The sequence below is a fragment of the Semicossyphus pulcher genome, unplaced genomic scaffold (assembly GCF_022749685.1).
Source record: "Semicossyphus pulcher isolate SPU_LCO1_2020_fin unplaced genomic scaffold, fSemPul1.0.p SCAF_26, whole genome shotgun sequence".
NCBI classification, from domain to species: Eukaryota; Metazoa; Chordata; class Actinopteri; order Labriformes; family Labridae; genus Semicossyphus; species Semicossyphus pulcher.
In genome coordinates, this window is record NW_027211700.1 from 2,168,465 (window position 1) to 2,191,598 (window position 23,134).

The 23,134-nt window shown below is 41.5% G+C and overlaps 1 protein-coding gene across 1 annotated transcript in view; it reads left to right on the top strand.

Annotated features, from left to right (window-relative positions):
* usp32 (ubiquitin specific peptidase 32) overlaps nucleotides 1-23,134 on the top strand; it is a 60,807-nt gene that overhangs the window by 15,207 nt on the left and 22,466 nt on the right. The window contains exons 2-12 of the mRNA XM_069676567.1: nucleotides 2,568-2,695; nucleotides 8,041-8,146; nucleotides 10,522-10,640; nucleotides 12,772-12,931; nucleotides 20,915-21,046; nucleotides 21,155-21,262; nucleotides 21,572-21,687; nucleotides 22,006-22,068; nucleotides 22,316-22,399; nucleotides 22,506-22,567; nucleotides 22,759-22,861. Coding sequence (XP_069532668.1) covers nucleotides 2,568-2,695; nucleotides 8,041-8,146; nucleotides 10,522-10,640; nucleotides 12,772-12,931; nucleotides 20,915-21,046; nucleotides 21,155-21,262; nucleotides 21,572-21,687; nucleotides 22,006-22,068; nucleotides 22,316-22,399; nucleotides 22,506-22,567; nucleotides 22,759-22,861 — 1,181 coding nt within the window. The remainder of the gene's footprint in view (nucleotides 1-2,567; nucleotides 2,696-8,040; nucleotides 8,147-10,521; nucleotides 10,641-12,771; nucleotides 12,932-20,914; nucleotides 21,047-21,154; nucleotides 21,263-21,571; nucleotides 21,688-22,005; nucleotides 22,069-22,315; nucleotides 22,400-22,505; nucleotides 22,568-22,758; nucleotides 22,862-23,134) is intronic.

Genomic DNA, 23,134 nt, shown 5'->3' on the forward strand with positions numbered 1-23,134 from the left:
GCACAATTAAGATTTACAACAGTATATATGGCCATCCTTGAAAACAAAGTAATGGAAGTACTGCACGTATGTTCTGTAGATGGATGTAAAATCTATAAAGTTATGAACAAAAAAGTTTTGCTGTGATTAAAGTTCATTTAATTTGTGCTTTAACAACTTGCTGGGATTGTTAAAGAAGAAGTAGATTGCAGTTAAGTTGCCACCCAACAACATGCTGCACATTGCTGTAAGTGTGTGTGTAGGAGGTGTGTGTGTGTGTGGGTGTGTGTGTGTGTACCAGCTGGGTATGCTTTATGTTGCAACCTGAGGCCATGTGGACTCTATCGCCCTCTACAGGCTGCTGTCAAAACAGATCCGTACCAGATGTTACAGACTGGTTCAGGACTTAAATCAAAAAGAAGTTTCAAAATAAAAGACCCATGCATTTTCCTAAGTGAGGAACAGTAAATACAAACACAGGTTAGGATACAAATGTTGTTAGCAGATTAGAAGAACCTTCCCCACCAGTGAGGCTGTTTGATTGTTGGAGAGTTGTGGCTGCGTGGGTGAAATTAAAGAACTAAAGTGGTGATAATGAGCTCAGCCACTCAGCAGGCATCATGTTACTGCAGTGCTGAGGTAATTCAATAAACTTTCCAGCACTACTGATGTAAGATTTAAAGCTAAATCATATAAATGTTGGGGTTACACATAAATCAGTTTCTGTGTTTGGATTTTAATTAGAAAGAAAATGTAAACATGAAGCTGTTGCTCCAGTTCCATTCATTTCCTACTAGTCTATTGATTTAATTTTTACCGTCATAAAGTCGATAAAGAGCTTGTGTCACATCAGAGGTCCCAAATCCTACATATGCACTCTACTTTCATATTCACATAAACCAGAGTAGAGCTTAAGCCCTGTTCGCATGAGACTAGAATTACTCCATGTCTGTATATCATGCAACGCATTTGCAAGGGATAAGAGAAGCCTGCTTTTTTTTAAACTTTAAATTACTGACATTATCCCCCAGATATGATGTCAAAGCTGTGTAGAACACACTCTTACTAATGTTACTATTAATAGGCTGCCAAATAAGAACTGAGCCTGGCAGCAGATTACATCTGGACATTTCATTTGAGCTTTATGTGATTTTATCTGGGCTGCACGGCGGTGCAGTGGTTAGCTCCGTCACCTCACAGGTTCCTGGTTCGAGTACCAGTTCGGACGTAGGGGGCCTTTCTGTGTGGAGTCTGCATGTTCTCCCTGTGCATGCATGGGTTGCCTCCGGTTACTCCGGCTTCCACATTCTAAAGACATGCTCGTTAGGTTCATTGGTGACTCTAAATTGCCCGCAGGTGTGAATGTGAGCGTGACAGGTTGTCTGTCTCTGTGTGTCAGCCCTGTGATTGACTGGAGACCTGTCCAGGCGTAACCCCGCCTCTCACCCAATGACAGCTGGGATTGGCTTCAGCCCCCCCGCGACCCTGAACAGGATAAGCGGGATAGACACGGATGGATGGATAATTTTGTCTCCATGAGAGATGAGCTTCCTAAATTTAGCACCCAGAATACGTACAGAACTTTAATTTTTTATTTTAAACGCAGCCTCCACAATTTCAACCAAGAGAGGCAGAAAAAAAGGCACAGAAAAAACAAAAAGACAAACCAATCACAGATTCACTCAGAACTAGTATAATATTACTTTATAATATACTAATATATAAAAGGTGTTTTTGGTTATTGGTAAAATATGGTGGGTAATTTGTTTTTGAAACATAACGTAAAACATACTTCACTGCAGGCTTCATAACAAAAAGGGAGTGAGGTGGATGCTGGCGGTGATGATGCATCAGTTCAGCCAGCTTCAGACTCTGCAGTGTGCAGCTGTTTCTGGAAACCTCCATCAGGGTTTGATCTGGATGTAGCGACAATAATGGAGCTGCATGTGTTTCATTTCATCAGCAGAGCGAGCAGGGTAATTGTTGCTATTGGGACTCACACACGCACGCAGTGTTTCTTTACCACAGTGCAGCTGAGGACAATGGGACGTGTGTGACATGAAGCTGCTGATATCACACAGAAGACTCCAAACTCTTCTGTGTGTGTGTGTGTGTGTGTGTGTGTGTGTGTGTGTGTGTGTGTTTTATTGCAGTGTTTTTATCCAGTTTTATTGCTGTTGTAGCCAGAAGCAGAACAGAACTGAGGTGTTTGACATATTCTCATTTTAAAACGTTGCCTTCACAGTCACCATAAAACCAGGACATTTTACAGAGTGCTGAAGAATTAAAGGGACAGTACAACTTCATATCCAGGCTGCTTGTTTACTGTCTCACCGACTGCACAATTCATCAAATATTAATCCCAATCACGATTTTGGCTTCCCACGATTAAATAAACAACATCGACGTTAAAAATGTGTGAAAACTTCTATAAAACTGAAGCAGATTGGAGTTTTGTTTGTCGCACTGTGTCACATGTTTTTGTTTGTTTTTTTGCTGTATTGACCGTCGATTTTTCAATGTAGAAACAAAACATACGGAGTTTTCTTATAATGAACTCCTCTCTTCTTCTGTCTTTCTCTTCGTAGTCACTGATGTGGAACTGAAGCGTCTCAAAGATGCCTTCAAGAGAACCAGCGGCATCACCTATTACATGACCCAGCAGTGCTTCTACAGGGAAGTGCTGGGAGATGGAGTTCCCCTTAAAGTTGCAGAGGTAAGTTAGCTGCCGTAATGTCACAAACCAGGTGCCATTGAACATGATACTCAGGTTAATCCCAATACATGCATCCCAATGTCGATGCCAGTCATGACTACGCTGTGTACAAAGGCTAATGCGACATTGAAAGCAACAGGTTAGCCGTTCAAAGTATTTCCTCATGGCAGAGGTTTCTATGATGTCGTGGGATCACGTTGGATCGCAATTTGCTATCGATTATTCTGACTGGCTACGGTGGCTAGGCTAATCTTGTTAGCTGTAATAAGGTTTGCTACTAGCTTACTGGTTACATCAGCAAGGATATGGCTATGAAATTACTTTTCTGTCATCATGGAGGTAGTAATCAATCATACTTTCAATACACATGAAAGATGGACACGAGAAACGTATTCATTCCTTTATTTAGATCACTATGTTGCACTTACGTTGTCAATAAAGACAAAAAATGTATAAATATAAAGCAAGACCACCTGTATACATTTTCATATGCATCATGGAGGTATAGTGGCCTTCAACTTTCCAGCTGCACCTTTAATCAGGAAACGATTTATACCGTTAGAAGACAAGTGGCACACCACCGAGGGGATTGGCACATGCCGTGGCAAACAGGGTCATCTCAGCTACGCATGTGTTTGTTAACTGCCAGCTAAGATTCAGCAGAACATCATTTGTAATTTGCTGCTCTGTTGAAAAGCTTCTGCTTCCTCCCCTGCTTCCTCCCCTGCTTCCTACTCAAACATACTTTTATGGACTGCACTACGCTGATTGGCACGTAAGCCGTTCCTATGTGCTGACCCCGAGAGATGTCAATCAAAATGTGATTGCAAACCCACACAGTCTTGAAAAATGGTCAACAGCAAAATGAGCAGTTTTATAATGAAGGTTTTCCAACAGTTAATTTCCCCTCTGATTTTTGTGTACGCTGAACGAGACTCGACTTCGATATTTTAAAAACATTTGAATATTTTAAGCCTCAGACGGCAGCAGGAAACATGGGTTTACTTTACTTCTTACAACGCTAGGTTCTTCAGGATACGTTGACAGCATACGTTAAAGACCACAGAAGGCTTCTCTCTCCCTGCTCTCAGTCTCTCTCCTCCGTCCCCTTTGTCACCATCGCTACAGTTACTGCAGCGACAGCGGTTCTGATCTAAGGTTGCTGCTGGTCTCATCAAACAGACACACGGCTGCTGCTCATTGTTAGAGTTCAAACAAAGTCAGTCAGAGAAGAAAACAGACCTGCTGCTCATCATGTTCACACTTTATATTGTGTTTGTGATGGCTATGCAACCGGGAGCAATTTGGAGTTCAGAGTCTTGCCCACTGGTGTATAGTGAATAACTGTTTCGTGCGATTGTTCCAATAATTATTTTAATCTAATTGATTGTCACACTTCTTTTAATGTTCTTGATGCTCTGTTTTTAATTGTGTAAAGCTCTTTGCTTCATGTATGAATGGTGCTCTATAAATACATTAGCCTTGGCTTGCTTTGCCTAAGAACTAAAGCGGACCCTGAGTTTATGTGAATAAATGCCAAACACTTACATACATACATGTATTTCCTTTTAGGTCAGAATAATAATAATAATAATATTAACTTTTTTTTGTATAGTACCTTTTAAAACAGAGTATACAAAGCACTTTCAGTAAAACAACAATACAACAACGATAATCGGAAATAGAACAAATGATGGGTTATATTTGACACGTACAACTAAAACCACATCAACACTGAGACATAAAAAAGGTGTTGGCTAAAACATTACATAAGATCAGAGGACGGAAGCTCAAAGATGATTTACGTAAAAGCCTGTTTATAGATTTAAAAGGTGAAACTGATTCACAGCGTAACTTCCTCTTCCTCACAGAGGAGGCACAGTCACCTTTTGTTTGAACCTGAACTGTGGTACACATGAAAGAGCCTCGCTACATGAGTCATGTCACATCATGTCTCGCTTGTTAATAATATTACAGGAGACTCTGTCGGCCTCAGCAGCAGATTCTCCTGTTTGCGTTTGTAGTTTCTGAATGTGGCTTCATGCAGACATGACGTTGTATCAGAAGCAGAATCAGCTGTATCAGCCAGGTTTGTGTGCACGTACAACAAAGTAGACTCCATCCCTTTCAGTGAACAGAGACAGAAACGCTCAAAACCCAGACGATGATGTCAAGTACGACAAACGTGACATTTAAACACTAAATATAACTGTTGCTTTGAATTTTTCACTTTCCCCTCTGTGGGCGATGACTGTAAATGTCTGCGTGACTTTAAATGACTCACAGATTTTATATACGGGGTTTCCCCAGAATTTCTGGGTGGATAAAACTTCTATTCAAATATATAGAATGCTAAAATGTTGAACGTTCTTCTTGTCCTGAAACAGTGAGACACACACGGGGGCCTGATTCATGATATAAATATAAAATAGACATCAAAACAACACTTTGTACAAACACTCTGAGGCAGACTGACGAGAAGCGCTCACGGTTTTTTAAGCTACATGAAAGAGAATCTGTTTGAAGTTTTATTCACTCAAACTTCTTACATGTGGTTTAGAAAAATCAAGACAGAGCAGAAGATAAATACACACATTTATGTTTGTTCAGAGTTAGTTAACCCTCTATAAAGACCACTGAAGAAGCAGCCTGTAACTGTCCACATCATTTATCTCAGTGCAGCTGGTTTCTATGACGACATCCTCAGGTGGTGTTCTCTCACACGATACAATAAATTCAGTCCTTTCCATGACGAGTAACGTGACCTTTATGTTTAAGTTCAGAGGAGTTCCCCCAAATCTCAGCTGCCTCTTACAGGGTTTGCACACTGAATGAATCATCAGGCACCTGCAGGTTTACAGGTTTATTCTTGCTGCAAAAAAGGGATGAAATCAAAGTTAACACACGTCAGACTTCTTTTTTTATGCACATTGATAATTTAATACAAAGCTAGAACCTTTAAAATACAACCGTGTATAATGAGGAGGATGTAAAAGCTCAGCAGCTTGTGTCATTAAACACAGAGAATAATAAACATGGGGGAAGTTTGATGGTGAATTCCAAACTTCACATGGTATGACACACTGTGACTTCTCCTTTTAAACCACAAGTGACACCACTCTGCCGTGTCCGTGTGTGTGTGTGTGTGTGCGTGACCCACTGACACAGACACACTTCATTAGCTCACTGACTGCAGAGTCACCTCTCCTCCACGCTCACACACATCCGACACAGCTTCATGCTTGTGCACACACTCGCCTCTGTAATCTTCACGCTCTGCTGAAGGACAACGGCGCCCCCTAGCATGCGCCGCTCACTCACAGGAGGAGAGATGAGCTGCCCTCCTAAAGGCTGTTAGAAATAATTCTGCATTGATGATGATGGGTCTATTTTTGTCTGGATATTTTTGTAGTTGGATGTAACTCCTGCAGTAAAGCACACACTGGCCTAGAAGCTTCTTCCAACATGATCCTGAGGCCAGAAAAGCAAACACGTATGTTGGTCTCAGACGACATTATCTCCTAAATGAAATGGACTATTTCTACTTTAGCGCTGCAACGATTTATAGATTTATTGATTAATTGATCTAAAGAAAATTACGATCCATATATTTTCATAATTGATTTATACTTTTTGGGATTTTTCAAAAATAAAAAAAAGTTCCTCTTTAAATTTTAGGGTTCAGTTTTTAGGGTAAATGAAAAATCTTTGGGTTTAGACAAAATAAGCAATTTAAAGATTGTGTTGCTCTTGCACTCTGTGACGAGCATTTTTTACAACTCTCTCTGACATTTTAAAGACATAAGTCAATTAATTAAGAAAGATCTGTACATTAATCAATAACCAAAGTATTTTTTAGTTGCAGCCTTATTCTACATTATTCTACAAGACACCCTAAGGCGGCCCCACAGGGCTAACAACGATTCACAATCTGACCCAAACATAACCAAGTGAAACACCTTAAAACACTGAAATACGTTGGATTTATTTAAGGACAATCAAACAACCTAATCATTAACTGAAGTCCTGCTGAGAGGCAGAACCACAGCAGTCCCCACTCCAGAAGGCTCCGTCTTCAGATGTCATGTCTGGGGTATTTTTGGACTTAAGACCAGGTGGACCTCGTTGAGCAATCACCTGGGAAGGGACGAACAGTGCAGGGAACACATACAGCTGTAACATCCATTCACTACAGTTTTTAACTACATTTCGTGCTTTTTATGAGCAAAGATATCTTTTAATATCAACACCTCATAGGTTTGCATTCTGTTATCATTGTCTGAATAAGAGGAGAAGGAGGATGCATCTTTGGAATGTGGTTTGTGTCTTTAGCACTAGACCGCTACTTGGTAACACTGTTTTAATTAACTTTACTACATCAGAGCGTGCCCACTTTACGAGTTTACCTGAGGGTTTAATAGAGATGCAGGTGATCTCTGGTGACTCGTTAAAGGTGAATGAATGAACACCAGACAAAAATCTTCATACTTGAGCTGCAGGTTTATAAGTGGTGAACTCACAATATGAGAAAAATCTGCAATGTGAGATAACAATGCTTAATACAGCAATGACAATATGATAAGCAAGAAATACATGTTTGTAGAAACATGCATTTTATTATATTGTCTTTCTGTTGTTCTCTACAGAAATATATACTAATGTTCCCATAAGGTCTTCAACAACATTTTCCAACATTTTGCTAGCAAGGTTTTGCAATCAAAGCTTGTTTTTTAATATACTTAAAAAACACAAAAGATAAGAACCAAATGAAGATAACTTCCGAATACTGTTTAGTGTTCTCTCCCGGCCTTTCTTAAAACTAAGCTCCCCATCACTAACTTCAGCAGCTGCAGGTTTCTCATCTTCCTTTGTGGGCTGGTTTGGAGGAGAAATGAAGACTTATTTATGAACACGCATGTGAACCCACAGAAAAAGTAATCATGTAAAGTGATACTCTGTCTCGTAACTCCTCTGCAAGCAAGCAAGCAAGCAAGCAAGCAAGCAAGCACCACTGTTTTGCTGCCAAATTGTGAATTAGTTAGCTCGTACTCATAGTCATCATTTAAAATGTTTTCTTAACTGCAGGGCTGCTTTATGGGATTGTAGGAGATTTCACAGATGTTTATGAGGTGTTTTTTACCCACTTGAATGTCTCTGAAGCACAGCTACATTGATGTGAAAATGCTGTAATCATCAGACTCCCTGCTGACAGCTGATTTTGGTTCAATCTGTTCTGAGATTACAGGCTTTGTGGACCATCCACACAGTGGCACAGTTCCCATGTTGTAACAAACAAAGACACTTCTGCCAGCTCGTGGATTCTCACTCCGTCTCGTGTGTTTCAGGTGATCTACACCTCGTTTGGAGGCTCGTCCAAAGGGCTTCACTTCAACAACCTGATCGTGGGTCTGGTGCTTCTGACCCGAGGACGAGATGAGGAGAAGGCCAAGTGTGAGTTTATCTCTCGAATGTCAAATGTGTTCACGTTTAAAGATACAGCCAACAACCACCTGTTAAAGGAACAGTTCAGGTTTATTTAAAATGGGGTTTAATGTAGGTTTAATGTTTTTTTTTTTATACATTATGCCCAGTAAGTCCTTTGTATTAATTTATCTAAAGATCTGATAACCCTTCTGTCATGACAGAGATTTGAAACCACATGCTTATCAGAAAAAGAAGCTCTGGGTATCCTTTGAGAGCGAGGTGCAGGTCGGGAACTCTCGGAAATATATATTTATCTACACGATACCGAGACATCTGGAGCCGATTTTGTGATAAAATGTAAAACACATGTAAAACAGACAAAGCAGAAGTCACAGAACATGAGGTGGAGCAGTCAAGTTTAACAGTGTAGGAGCTGTAATGTGCTGCTTGTCTGTCTTTGTCAGAGATATCATCAACTTTCTCTGTTAACGCCGGCTTCCTGCTTCCTGCTCTGTGTCCTCATGTACAAACGGTAGTTGGAATCATGATTTGATGCTTCTTTACACAAAAAGGAGCAAAAACAGGTTTTTAAAATGAGCAGCAATGAAGAATATAAAAATCTGCTGCAGATACGCAAAGAGAGGAAATGCTGCAGAAAGTTCTCACGTTAATTAAATTAATATATTTCTTTATCACTCAGTGCACCCTCAGTTCTTCTGTTATTTCTAATGTGACAACTGCACATTGTTTAGCTCTTTATCTTTAAGCATGATTCAACAGTAAAGTCATGAAGTGCACTTAGCTCTGATGAAAGATACGTGGAAATCACTTTACTGTTTGGCCAAATCAAAGTAAAATTAATGTTAACATAAAACAAGCGGCCTCCATCATTCTTACATAACTTTGTTATATGGCATTATTACACAGCTGTGTTAAATACTTGATTCTGATTAGTTAATCGTGGCATACCGAGGTATGCTATTTCTCGATAACAGACAGTTGCTATGAAGAACAGACCATTGCTAGGGATTCCTCTCTAATATCACAATATCGGAGGACTTAATGTAATCATATCAATCTGCCAAAAGAAGTGCAGTAAATTTGACATCAGTCTGTTTACAGAGCGAACAAAAGAGAGACAAAACAGTGGAGAGAAATAAACAATAAAAGACGCAAAAACTGAGGGCTACGACAGAGAGATATACAAAACTGTAGATCAGAAACAGACGGCACCTGAAGTAAACATCAAAGAGAACACAATATGTGATAACGGCGGTGTTTGAAGACTTCGAAACTTTCTAAAGGAAAAGAAAATGTAAACAGACTCTGACAGAGACAAGACAGAAAACCTCAATCAGGTGCTGCGCTGATTCATGTGGTCGAGCTCACCGTGTCTTACTTCACCGTCAGCGGAAATGTTTCCATTTAATGTGAGTAAGAACAGCTAACTTAGCAAAGTTTAAGAAGGCTACAGACAGGGTTAACCGTTGCTATGGACGCAGCTCTCACTGTGAGTGTAACGGACTATTTCTAAATGAAAAACGGAAAGATGATCATTTCTAAATTAATAAAATAATTTCCAAATCAATAATTTGTGTCAAATAATTCATGTCATTAGTAGATAGCTGTGTAATAAGCAGTGGACCAACCTGCTCACTATTCATTATCCCTTACTTACAAACGTCTCGTGTAACGTTTCCCTCAGCTGAGAATCACACAGGAAATCATCTGGAGGGCCGCTGGGTTAGCTCGACATACAGAGGCTACAGTCCTCGACGCACTGATCGCAGGTTCATCTCCCGGTCTGCTGATCATTTGGTGCATGTCATCCCCCACTCACTACTCCCAACATTTCCTGCCTCTCTTCAGCTGTCCTATAAATAAAGCAAAAAAAAGGAAATAAGAAAATCATCTGGACAAACAATCGTAAAAGGACGAACATGAAACTCTGAACATGACCTCCTCCTTCAGGTTAGCTTTGCAGATTGCAGCTTCATGACACTGAAAACTGTCTTTATTCTCAACAAGCCTCCCTCACCCGTTTCTGTCCTCAGAGCACAGCCCTCTGGATTAGAACATTTGACACATTAATTATAATAATCCTTTGAACAATTGAAGTTTTATCGTATTGTGCCCTTTCCAAAGAGCTTTTAAATGCAAACTGTGCATAAAAACCTCATTATGGAAGCAAGACGTGCGTCTGTCTGTGTCTCCTCTCCTCCTCATTGTTATTCGGAGAGCCGTGTTGATGTGTTGCAGGCAGAATAATCCATCAGGACGTTATTGACATTGTAGCTTCTATCGTCCCTACCGAGGCCTGCCTTCCTGTGATAAAGCTCAAGTCTCCTCTGACTCTGTGTTTGTGTGTGTGTGTGTGTGTGTGTGTGTGTGTGCGCTCTCAGACCTCTTCAGCCTGTTTGCCAGTGATCTGGGCGGGTACGCTGCCAGGGAAGACATTGAAGCCGTCCTGCAGGTGCTGGATGGAGAAGTCCCAGCGTCCCTGAAGAAATGCTTCAGTGAGGTCAGTAAACACAACACAGGAAGTCCGTCCACGAACTATTACACATAAAAAAGCTTTCAAGTCAAGCGTGTCTTATGGTTTGAATGATAATTACAGTATTGAGTGAACTAAAGACGTGCACCCACGTTCTCTTCCTGGCTCACATCAGAGAGTTTGTTTTCATCATCACAGAGGAGTTTGTCTCGTGCTTATAAAAAGATCTATTGTTAAGAGTTTCACACAAAGAGCCAAAAAGAGACGATACAAAGTTTGGCTTCACAGAGAGATCTTGTTCTGGTTATTATTATACAGAAGCCCGTCTCAAATCACAGACAATAAACCAACTCTTTTAGATATCATCTACAATCAGGTTACAGCAAAAGTAGCAGGTAAGGAGTCAAAACTGGGTGATAAATCAGTCATATTAATTCATTCTCATTCATGTTTAGGACAATATTAAAAGTGAAATTTGTCTTAGTGTCTAATTTAGGTAACTAGGGTAGGGAATAACCATAAACAGGTTGTATTTCCAGGTGTAAATAAGAGTTAGGAATGTATTTCTAACAAAGGTTCCTCCGTCATTTGGAGGCTGTTTGTTTGCAGTCTTCGAGACTCCTCTCTCCACCTTTGGCCGTCCGTTTGTGGCCTGTGATATTGTATAAAATGTACTTTCATTATCAGTAAGTACGCCTCTCTATGCACCAATCTGATACCATAATATACAGCTCCCGAAAAACATTAAGAGACCACTCCAAATGATCCCTAAATCAGCATCTCTCTCTTCATGTCATGGCCGCCCAATCCAGATGTTCCAGCTGCTCCAAGAGCGGCCTAACGTCAGCCAACAGCACTGTGGCAGACAGACTGGTGGAGAGCGTGCAGAGATGCATGAAAGCTGTGATTTAAAACCAGGTTATTCCTCCAAATACTGATCTCTGAACTCTTCCTGAGTTATACATGTTTGCAGTGGCCTCTTAATTTTATCCCGAGCTGTATAAGACCCCCAAAAATCAACTGGTTTCAGGTCAATAACCGTTTGAGGATAACTAATGACAACCGCACAGGGTTAGTGGAGAGTGTAATTGGGACAAAAGGGAGCTCAGTGTCAGCCAGAGCTTAAGTCTAGGTATCCAAATCTGTGTCAAGAAAAAGAAAATATTATTTTCACATCCTTACTTTCACCTGTAATGTTTGTCTAAAGTCTGTGACACCTAAAAGCAGCAGCATTTATTCACAGTCCAGTGGAATGGAGCCGAGTGGGAGGGTTGTGTGACACTGCAACATTAGTGCAATCACTGTGACCCCAAAAATGTGAAGCTGGGACCCTGTTGAAAAACTTTAAAGATGCATTGGTGTTTCACAGCACCAAAGATAGGTTGCACTGGTAGAATATATTTCATTGTGGTATTTAAACGTCAAGGTGGCCCAAAGCGCACATTTGCAGTCTACTTAGCAAGTAAGTAAGACAGAGATTCATCAGACCATCGTGCTGAAGAGGAAGAAGAAGCTGACCCGTGAGACGAAGCTCTCAATTTACCAGTCGGTCTACGTTTCACTCCTCACCTGTGGTCATGAGCTTTAACCGAAAGAATGAGGTCGCAGATACAAGCAGCAGAAATGAGTTTCCTCTGCAGGGTGTCTGGGCTCAGCCTGAGCTCAGACATCCAGAGGGAGCTCGGAGTAGAGCTGCTACTCCTTGGCTACAAAAGGAGACAGTTGAGGTGGTTCGGGCATCTGATTAGGATGCCTCCTGGGAGCCTCCCCATGGAGGTTTTTTCCGTGCACGTCCAACTGGCCCTGGCCCTGGGAACGCCTCGGGATCCCCCAGGAGGAGCTGGAACATGTGGCTGGGCAGAGGGACGTCTGGGCTAACTTGCTTAGCTTGCTGCCACCGCGACTTGACGGAGAAAATGCTCCACTGTGTTACCCCAGCTTAAGTAAAATAAAATGAAACTTCTATGTACTTTGACAAATCTAATTATAATAAACTTCATTTCATATAATTTTGCTACTGGCTACATCATCAGTAACAAACCTGTTCATGGCAAACAAGCTTCAAACAGGAACACATCAGGTCACAGACAGTTGACAACATCTAGAGACGTCTTTGACTCACTGACAGTCGTATTGTGTGTTTTCTGTTTTGTTGCAGGGCGACAAGGTAACCTATGATCGCTTCAAGAGCTGGCTCCTGCAGAACAAGGAGGCCTTCACTTTGTCCAGATGGCTCCTGTCTGGAGGAGTGTGCGTCACGCTCACCGACGACAGCGACACGCCCACCTTCTACCAGACCCTCGCTGGAGTCACCCACTGTGAGTACAAAAGACAATCTGAATAAAGATCAAAATTCACTCCTCTTGTTGCTGTTCAGCCTCCTATTAGCTTCAGGTAAACTTTGGATATTAGCCCAAAAACAATGACAACAAGGGAATTTCACCCTGAGCATCAGGAGGGGAAGAATCTTTCTGAGGCTGCTCCTTGTTGTCGTTTGTAACCGTAAATGAAGAGTCTTGTTCTTCAGCTGAAAGGAGGCCACTTTATATTCATAACCTCTGTAGGGGAGATGATGAACCATGTCATCATACAGCAAGTGAGCTGGCAGAGCTCTCTCTTTCAGGGCTACATAAATGTTTGGGTCTTAAAAGTCTGACTGAGGGCTTAAAAATGTCCATAAAATGACTTTAGTAGGAAAACTTTTGGAGATAACGAGCTAAACGTAGCACCTGTGGACCCAAGGTGTTGGACTGTGCTGCAATACTGTTGTTCTGTTCTGTTCTGTTCTGAGGTCATATTTAAATTTGTATTATATTGCAGAATAACAGCAGTAAGGCCCAAATGCAGATGTAGAATGCAGATCTTGTGCAGATCAGCATTTTATTCACAAAAAGAGTTCACAAAGTTTACAGGACGAAGAGGCAGGCAGGTAGGCGGTCTGACAGAGGAACAAAGGATCTGGATGGATATATACGTTAAGTGGCTGATGAGGGAATGAGCTGCGGTTGGGGAGACGGATGGAAAGTTCAGGTGAGGGGAATGAGGTGATCACAACGATAGAGGGCAAGCTGGAGAGGCAGGAGCTACACAGGTACACAAGTCTGAGGTCAAAGGTCAACAATATCTTAATTGCCTCCAAAGTGCAATTTGTCGCACAGACAGCAGTGACCACATAAACAACAGACATCGAATAAACAATGAATTATAAGGCCAGTGGCAGCATCAGTGTTTACACTGGTACTAAAAAGAACTGTATTGCAGCAGGTGTTAATTGTTGTTTTATACCAGAAATGATGTCAACATGCTGCATTTTGTTCCGTTTGTGTGACTTAAATTCACACAGAAAGAACAGTTGTTTGGTAGCCTAGTGGCTAGAGCTGTATGTCCACTGCAGGAGGCGTCCCCAGGTACCAGAAACCTTTGGAGGAACTCACCCCAGGGACAAGACTCGAAATTAATTTCCTTTGACTTTATTTCACCCCCAATAATGTTCTTGACTGGTTGGGTAGTTCTTTCCAGAGGTGCGGGAACTTTGGGGAAAGAAAGTGCCTTGATATTTCTGCTGATTCTAGACGAATTTATTCTATCGAGCCAAAGTTCTTGCAGAGCTGCTTGTGTTACGCAATTTGAGCAAAGGTTTTTGAAGCTCTCTATGTTAAAATGTCGTGTTTGTTTTCCCATCAATAGGATACAAGAAGAGTAGTTCGGTTGCATCAATCCAATAGGCCGAAGCATTATACGCTGATAAAGACCTTATTTGGCGGATCAAGTATCGGCAATGGCATAACTTAGCAGTTCCCAACTGCCCCCATCCATTGTCCAAATAAAATGTTAATCATCTTCCCTGAATATAAATGTTCTTTATTATTGTGGGTTTTTTTTCATGATTCTGATTATTATTTTCTCTGTTTTGATTATTTATTACATTTATAAGCCAATATATTATTTATTTGTATCCTCTTACATGGGTCACATGTTACATATTATTCAGAATGTAACTTTTTGGCGTTGATAGGGAAGAATTAATTTAGCAGATTTTTTAATGGAGTTTGGTCTGACATTTATTTATGTTATTCCAGGCAAATTTAAACCTGGTATATGTCGTGTAGTTTGTGAATTTGCATTTCCTTCACTCATTGACTTGAGAGCTGCAGAGAAAGTGTTCAGCTCACCTGACTCATCTGGAATCTAACTGGATGATGTCGTTGCTTTATCATCTAGCTACAAGATTGTAAAGCCGCAAATTTAGGAATGGAGCAGCCCATATTTCTTTTGCAAGAAGTTGCAAGTTTACATCATCTTCACTCTTCATACGTCTTCATACAGGAAGTTGTTTTGTGATCTTTAAGTTTTCTCTTCTTGTATAAATTCCTTAGTTTCTTCAGTACCGTACATATTTTTAATATATGGAGCACATGGATAAAAAAAAACATACAGTGATCTTGTTAAAAGATATACGTAAATTTAGCCAGGATTTATTTTGCCAATTAAGGACAGAGGGCTGGAAAGAACGCGTCTTGTCAAGAGAACCTGGACGCTGCTTTAATCTGCTGCTCTCAGCTGATCCTCTTATCTTGGTGTGTGTTAGCGAGAGAGAGTGACTGACACTCTCCTGGTCCATGATTTTTTTCTAGAACAAGAACGTAAAGCTTGACTCATGCCGGAGCTTAGCATGGTGAATCCTCGGCTAACTTGCTAGCATCTGAGACTGTCACAATATTTTGAGAGTAGGAGTCAGCCGTCTGGACGGGATGAGGTAGATTTCTGTGAGCGGTTATCAGGCGGAGTTTAATATGGTGAATGCTGCCTGTGGCAGCACCTCTCCAAGGATGTTCCCTGGATAATGGTATGGTATCTCTGCTGCAGGTCGGAGAGAGTCGCACCTCTAGGTGGGTATGAATGCAGACCGGGCACCTTCCTGATGTCAGATACCTTGTGATTGTTGGTTTTGTTTGTTCGAGGTGATTTTTAAAGCATTAAAAGGAAAGGCCACCTCTTTATTGTTAGACTTGAGCTGGATATCAAACCTCTTTAAATTAATATCCAAGTTTCTTTTGTCAGAACTGGAAGTGAAAACTGTCTGGTATCAATAACTTTCATCAGATGTCCTCAAGATTCGTACACCTGTCTACTTCTGATCTTATAGTTCCTGATGTAAATTGAATTTTTAATCTCTTAAAGAATAATTATGGTATTATTAAAACGTAGCTTTATTTTGTTACGTATATTAGGTTCTTAATGAAAGGTAACAATAGATACAAAAGGTGTGCTAATTATTCCCCCAGATTGCTTCAAGCTACATTTCTGATTGGGACAACGTAGTCCTTGGAGTAAAATGAGCCTGATAAAAGTGTGCTTGTTTGTGTTTGAGCTTGTTTTTTCCACTGACAGGCTCAGATCGTTCTTCTAAGTGTCTGACAGCATTACAGAAAGGATCCCTGCAGAGATGGATTCTTTGTTACAGAGAAAGATGCTTTTTTTAAACAAGAAACAGCCGTAACATCGCTCTCTTCAAAGACACCAGACTCCATAGAGTTGCTGCTCTACCTCTGCTCCATATTTTGTATGTTATTGTATGTTAAACAAATATTGAGTTAAATTCCATTTAACCATTTAGACACCAAAGTCACACAATAATACAAAATAACTAACCAATCAAGACAGCGGTAGAACAGCAACTCCTGTGTTCTGCAAGGTATAATTACTGTTTTTGTCAGTGGAGTCTGGTGGCTTTGAAGAGAGCGATGTGACGGCTGTTTACGGATAAAAGAATCGATCATTCTGAATAAAAAAGGGCTCTGTCTGTAGGGATCCTTTCTGTCATGTTGTCTGACACATTTGACCTATGAGTCATTTAAACCCCAGAATATGAAAAAATATTTGCCAGGTTTAAATAAACGGGAATTCCCCTTTAAAGGCTGTTTGTGTTCACACAACACAACAACATTTTTTATTTTGAGGCCTAATTATGAGGCATTTTGTGTTTTTTAAGAATCCACATTATCAATGTTTTCTAACTGTTTCTGAAGAGTCAAACAGACTCTGATGGTTTGCTGATCGTCTGTATCTAAACGATGGCCAGAGTGAAAGCTCAATTACCTCTAATGCATTTAAGATCCTTTAGCTTTTGGCAGCGCAGACTGCCAAACCCACATTTTTAAGCCATCTTTCCAAGAATTTGAGTTCAATCAAAGACACTGAACGCTTCGGTAGCTTTACGTTAACATTAAGCCTCATATTCTGATTACAATCACTTTAAAGTCCCAGACGGAATGAAAAAGCTCCAATACAAACCTCTCTATTAGAAGTACAATCGTACAGGGTTAAACCTTCTAATAAACGGATCCAAAGATGTAAAAGCTTTCACCTGATTACTTCTCTAAGTGCCCTCCATCTTGACATAACGTACGTTGTTGGACACATACATTCTTGTAAGCTGTTGCTCTAAGAACCTAAACATAATAGAGAAACCACTGCACTAGACAGACGATGTTCCAGGAGCAAGTCAAACATGTGCCAAAGAGATATTTCTGAAAGGGTTGGTGCTTAAAGGTAGTCCTTAAAGAAGACGATTGCATGATGTGTTCATCACGTTTGTGCACGTCACAGCTGTTTTGATGAATCAATCAAGCAATTTTTTTTATTCTACTAGAGGCAAGTGGTGAGGCCAATTTTGTACTTAAAACACAGCAACGTGCAATCAACAAATAAGAGCTAAATATGGAATAGGATAGGATTTAAAGACAAAGCCTATGGAGCATTTAGTCGACCATCACTCGCAAGAACATGTCCAGAGAGGGCCAAACCACCTCCTGCTTCATGGAGGACAATAATTCAAACACCAGCCCGTATGACATCACATCCTATGAAAGTTAAATAAATGCGTGCATGTAACTGCAGCTACTGATGTGTGTAGAAGCAGAGAGCGGCCCTGAGATGGATGGAGGATGTGCAGCAGGAGATCTATAGTCAGGGTAATGAGTTTTTATAGATTAGCAGTCAGCTGTCGAGAAACGTTCAGCATGAGAAACACATGTGTTTATCTGCCTTCTTGTGCACCACAACCAAACAGTGATATATCCAAAAAGCTGCAGTATCTGTAGGGAGAATATTGAGGTATTAGGAGCTTGACAGATCTGCTTGTTAGCATTAGCTTTGCTGTATATGACTGTATTAGCGTGTGCTTCTTTTATGGTAATCTTAAGGGAGAGGTTTTTGTTGAGCTTTGAGACTCTGTACGCTGGAGTTCGCTCCCTGCCTTCGCCCATATCCTTCAATAATTCATCACTCTTGTATTATTTCCTCCATGCCATCTCCATATAGCCGCCTTCACGTTCTGAATCAATGATTTCGCACTCAGTGCTCCCTTTTAGTCAGCGTAGGTTAAAAAAAATCAGGGACGGAAACACAGGTGAACAGACGCAGTAAAAAGGTGTCCTAAGGTTGCCCTCAGGATTACAGGATCAGAGGTGGCAAGTGTGCACATATTCTGCACTCAAAGAGAAGTACAGATACTTGTGCAAAATAAGACTCGGATGAAAGGAGAAGCACTTGTTTCCTGCAGTATTAGTGCAGCATCTAGGCTGTGAGACGTCCTCACAGTGTGAAGTACAAAGTGTCCCTCTGAAGGACATTTCTAGCGGCTGTTTCTGTGCTAAGCTAACTGAAGCTAACGTCATATTTGGAGACTATTAAACTTCAAATCAAAGAACAAAACAGTTAAATAATGAACATTAACTTTGCTCCAATGTGTAAATCTGTACGTTTTTATCCTCTCTGCAACTTTAGGAAGAAGTCCAGAAGATATATCTCATCTTAACCCCACGCTGGTTGTTCTTTACATAGCTTTGATTAGCGGTCTCATTTAAAACAATCCGGATTTGGTATTCTTCTAACGTCCGTATCTGGATCACGGTGATCCAATCAAATGTTGCTTTGAAACACTGGCACCAAGGGCGACAGATTCTGGATGACCAGAGACATAACTTCCAAATCCAGATCATTCTAAATGTTTTAATCACAACCTGGATGACAGAGGAACCTCCCTCTCTCAGACCGCATCAGGAGCAGCAGACCAAAACCACCAACATCCCAACTAGCTGCTAACATCAAGCCTCCTGTAAAGGTGGTTTTAATGGGAAGCCAGAGTCCACTGTTTGTGTGTGTTTTGACACCTGTCATATGTAGTGGCTCCATGCCAAAGGCTAGCTCACTAGCTGCTGAATCCTATTACCTTAAGCTGTGGATTAGCATGTTGAAGAGAGGGAGGCTGGTTCACTGACCCTGGCCGAGCTGCACATGCTATATTGGTCTGATTTGTTACATGTTGAGTCATGTATGTCAGAGCACCTTGGGTTTGCTGTGCTAACATCACAGCCATCGTGTTCACGCTGCTCCACACACGGTCACATCATGTAATTAACAACATCATTTATTTAACAACAGTGTAAACCGATTTAGTCATTTTGTGCGTTGTCACATCAGATCATTTTACTTTGGTGTTTGCAAAATGGCTGCAACGAATGGTTATTTTACCTATCGAGTCCTTTGTTTATGGATTTTTCCATGACTTGTTGGGTCTTTAAGTCTTCACATTGCTTGTGTTGCCCAACCAACAGTCCAAAACCCCCAAAATATTTAATTTGCTTGTAAAACAAAGAAATGTAACAAACATTCATGTTGGAGAATCTTTGACCAGAGACAAACGATTTAAATGTCCCTGACTAATGAGGATAAATTGATTCCCAGTGTTGTTTGTTGATCATGTAGCAACAGTGTTATTGATTTATTGATGAACCATTTCAGTTTCAAGAAGCATGTTGGATGTGGTTTAAACCATGAGTGTTTGGAGTCGTGGAAACCAGCCTCTTTGGACTTTTCGTCTGACCTCAATTAGAACGAGTGGCTGAATCCAAATCGTAAATGGCTTTTTATCCATCTTGCGGACTCACAGACTTTTTAGGCACAATCCTGTAACGTCTGTTGGTGCTGAGGACGGTCCAAACCCGTAAAACACCCCGTCCACAAGGGGCTTCATTTAGACTGTCTGCAGACTTTCAGTGAATCCTGTTTCCATGCAGACTTCAATGGACTTAATAGATGTATGATATCTCCCATAATTTATGAGAGAGGACAGGCTCTATTGTGGTAGCGGTAGTACATCCGGTTGCCAGGGGAACTGCCAATAGCTAGTGTAGCTAGCTAGTGATCTGCCACAACTTGTCAGAGCTGTAGTGTCAGTTTGGGTGGCTGCCAGGACTGCCAGGGGAACTGGCAGTAGCTACCTTGACCTGCCGTGACCTTCCGCTGCAGTTATGGTGGCTACTGGACTATTATTAGTTCTGTCATTTGTTCTGGTAGCTAATTGAACTAATGACAGTCAGTTATATTATTTGTATATTGTTAGCTGTTTGCGCTACGGCAGCTTTGTTCGGGGAAGCTCCAGGCGGCAGCCGTGCTGTACTGAGGAGCTGAAACTGACAGATCGTCATTGTGGTGGGGTGTCACCGACTTGCTGCTGTTTAGGCGGGTCGCTGTAGCTACTGGCAGGTTGTGGCAGGTCACAGCAGCTGCTAGATGTGCCACGGAGCGCTACGCTACCACAGTTGAGCTTGCCCTTGCTGTAATTTATTGCAACTTGACATGATGACAAAGTTACAAAAGTCTTACTATGAATGTGTTAATCTCTAATTCCACATTCTACATAAAAATGCATGACCTGTAGCTGCAGGATTTAATACAGGAAGTGTTCTGGTTTTTGTTTGTAGTACGTTTGTTGTCCGAGTAGTATTGACCAATCGACGATCAGCAAGCTTTGGTTACACGAAGGAAAAACAATCCATGTGGAGAGAAAGAGAGGCAGAACGCGATCCAAAAACAAACAAGGAAACAAACAAGAAGAGAAAAGCGGAGCACGGTTAAAAACAGTCGACCATGAATAGTCCCAATCAAGCCCAGAGGAGGATATTAGATTCAGCCTACATTCGCTGTTGGATAAGACCGTAGAGATCGAGTTGTTACCAAGCTGTTCGTTATATGACCGACACCTTCCACTCCTCTTCACCACACTCTGCTATGGCAGAGAAGACAGGCGGACTCCCCTAAGGTGCTCCACTGAGAGCCACAGGACGTCTTCTCTCCCAGCAGCTCTATGTGGAGGTGGTGTCACCGTTGTCCTCCGTACTCCCACACTGCTATAACATGTCCACCTACCAGTTACCGGCTCCACCAGGCCTTGATTCGCTCATGTTTTTTGCTCGTCGTTTGTGTGTTTCTGACCTCCTGTGTTTCCTGTCCTGCAGTGGAGGAGTCAGACATTATAGACTTGGAGAAGCGCTACTGGCTGCTGAAAGCTCAGTCCAGAACCGGCCGCTTTGACTTGGAAACCTTCGTCCCGCTGGTCTCTCCTCCTATCCACGCCTCGCTGAGTGAAGGTAAGACATTATTTAACGTCTCCTGGAGGGGCCTTTGTGGGTGTTAAGGCTTTTAAAATCTGCACAGACTCCCTCTTTGTGTAAATATTATCTGATGTTGTTTTTCAGGCTTGTTTCACGCCTTTGATGAGAATCGGGACAATCACATCGACTTTAAAGAGATCTCTTGTGGACTGTCTGCGTGCTGCAGGGGGCCGGTCGCTGAAAGGCAGAAATGTGAGCCGTGCTGTGGTTTTTAATCATTACAGATAAATTTATCCCAGAGGCTTCACAAGTGCAGTCTGTTTCTTCTCTGTCGCTGTTATCTGGGGTTTAAATGTAAGCTGGAAAGTGAGGATGTTTTTGGAAAGTGTTAGTCATTAGTGCACAATCACTGGTGCTTGAAATTACATTTGCAAAAACAGACACATATTGGATTTCCTGCTCATAGACTCAACAGCATAATGTGGGGTTTTAGGCTGAGAACAAAATGTTTGCATCTGTATTTTCTTCTATAACATCTTTGTTTCTCTCTTTCTCTGCCAGTTTGCTTCAAAGTGTTTGATGTGGACCGTGACGGGGTTCTGTCTCGAGATGAGCTCCATGAAATGGTTGTGGCCTTGCTGGAGGTGTGGAAGGACAATCGCACAGACACACTTCCTGTAAGTTCACACACACACAATTTACATAGATGCAGGTATGAAAAAAGACTGTATATAAAGATGGTCGACACATCTTGATCTACTCTCGTGGTGCAAAAGTGAAGCCAAAATACCCCCGGGATGGGCTTTATGAGCTATACTGCGGCCAGTCAGCAGGGGGCGCCAGAGAGGGTTTGGCTTCACGTTTAGGGAGCTGTCATGTCGGCCATCTTTTTATATAGTCTTGATCTTTTCACATCAGCATCTCAGGAGGAGCTGCTGCGTGGTGTTTGTGGTGTTTGCTACTTCTCGCTAACACGTTTGTGTGTTTTCCTGCAGGAGCTGCACAGTAGCGTGTCAGACATCGTAGAGGGCATCCTGAAGATGCACGACACAACCAAGGTGAGACGCACAATCATCATCGGTGTAGCTATCAGGAAGTTAATCCTCGTAATATAATTTGATTTTTAACCTTTAAACAAAGCTGGTTAAATCCACCTTCAAGCTGCTTCACATTCTTATAGTTCCACATACTATCACTTGCAGCTGCCCAGTAAACCTTCTAGTCGTGTATAGATCTTCCTCCATTCTTTTCAGGAGCAGTATAATGTTTTGAATCTGACCAGCGGATGTTTTTCTTCCTCACCAGCTGGGTCACCTGACCCTGGAAGATTACCAGATCTGGAGTGTGAAGAGCGCTTTGGCCAATGAGTTCTTAAACCTGCTTTTCCAGGTCAGAACACACATCACCACTTTATACAACTTGTTTTTGTGTTGGTGTGAAAATACTGTGTTTATTTATCATGATGTGTTTTCTCTGTGTGTTTGTCTCGGTCCAGGTCTGCCACATAGTCCTGGGGCTCCGGCCTGGTACTCCTGAGGAGGAGGGACAGATCATCAGGTACACAGCTGTTTATCTGTTTTTGTTTACATCGTGGACCTGATGAATGTTTTCTAACTGGATTTGTGTTTTTCTTTGTGTTTGTTTGTGTGTGTGTGTGTGTGTGTGTGTGTGTGCGTGCGTGCGTGTGTGTGCGTGCGTGTGTGTGTGTGCGTGTGTGTGTGTGTGTGTGTGCGTGTGCGTGCATGTAGGGGTTGGTTGGAGAGGGAGAGCAGACATGGGCTGCAGCAGGGTCAGAACTGGTTCCTCATCTCCATGCTGTGGTGGCAGCAGTGGAAGGACTACGTTAAATATGTAAGTCGATTTAAAGATTTAGATGCAGATGTGTGAATAAGGATGTGAAGTTATATTAATACCATATAACAAATAAGCATTGTAAAGAATGATGTCACAGCCCGGGTTGTTTGAATAAAGAGTTTTAAACTTTGATACGATGCTAGCAAAAAGATAACGATATTCGATTCCTGTATCGTTACCATGGCAACAAAAAAAGAAGGGTAGACATTATTTGATATTGTTAAAACTCATATTGATGTACAGAATACCCTCTCAACTATCAATCATAAA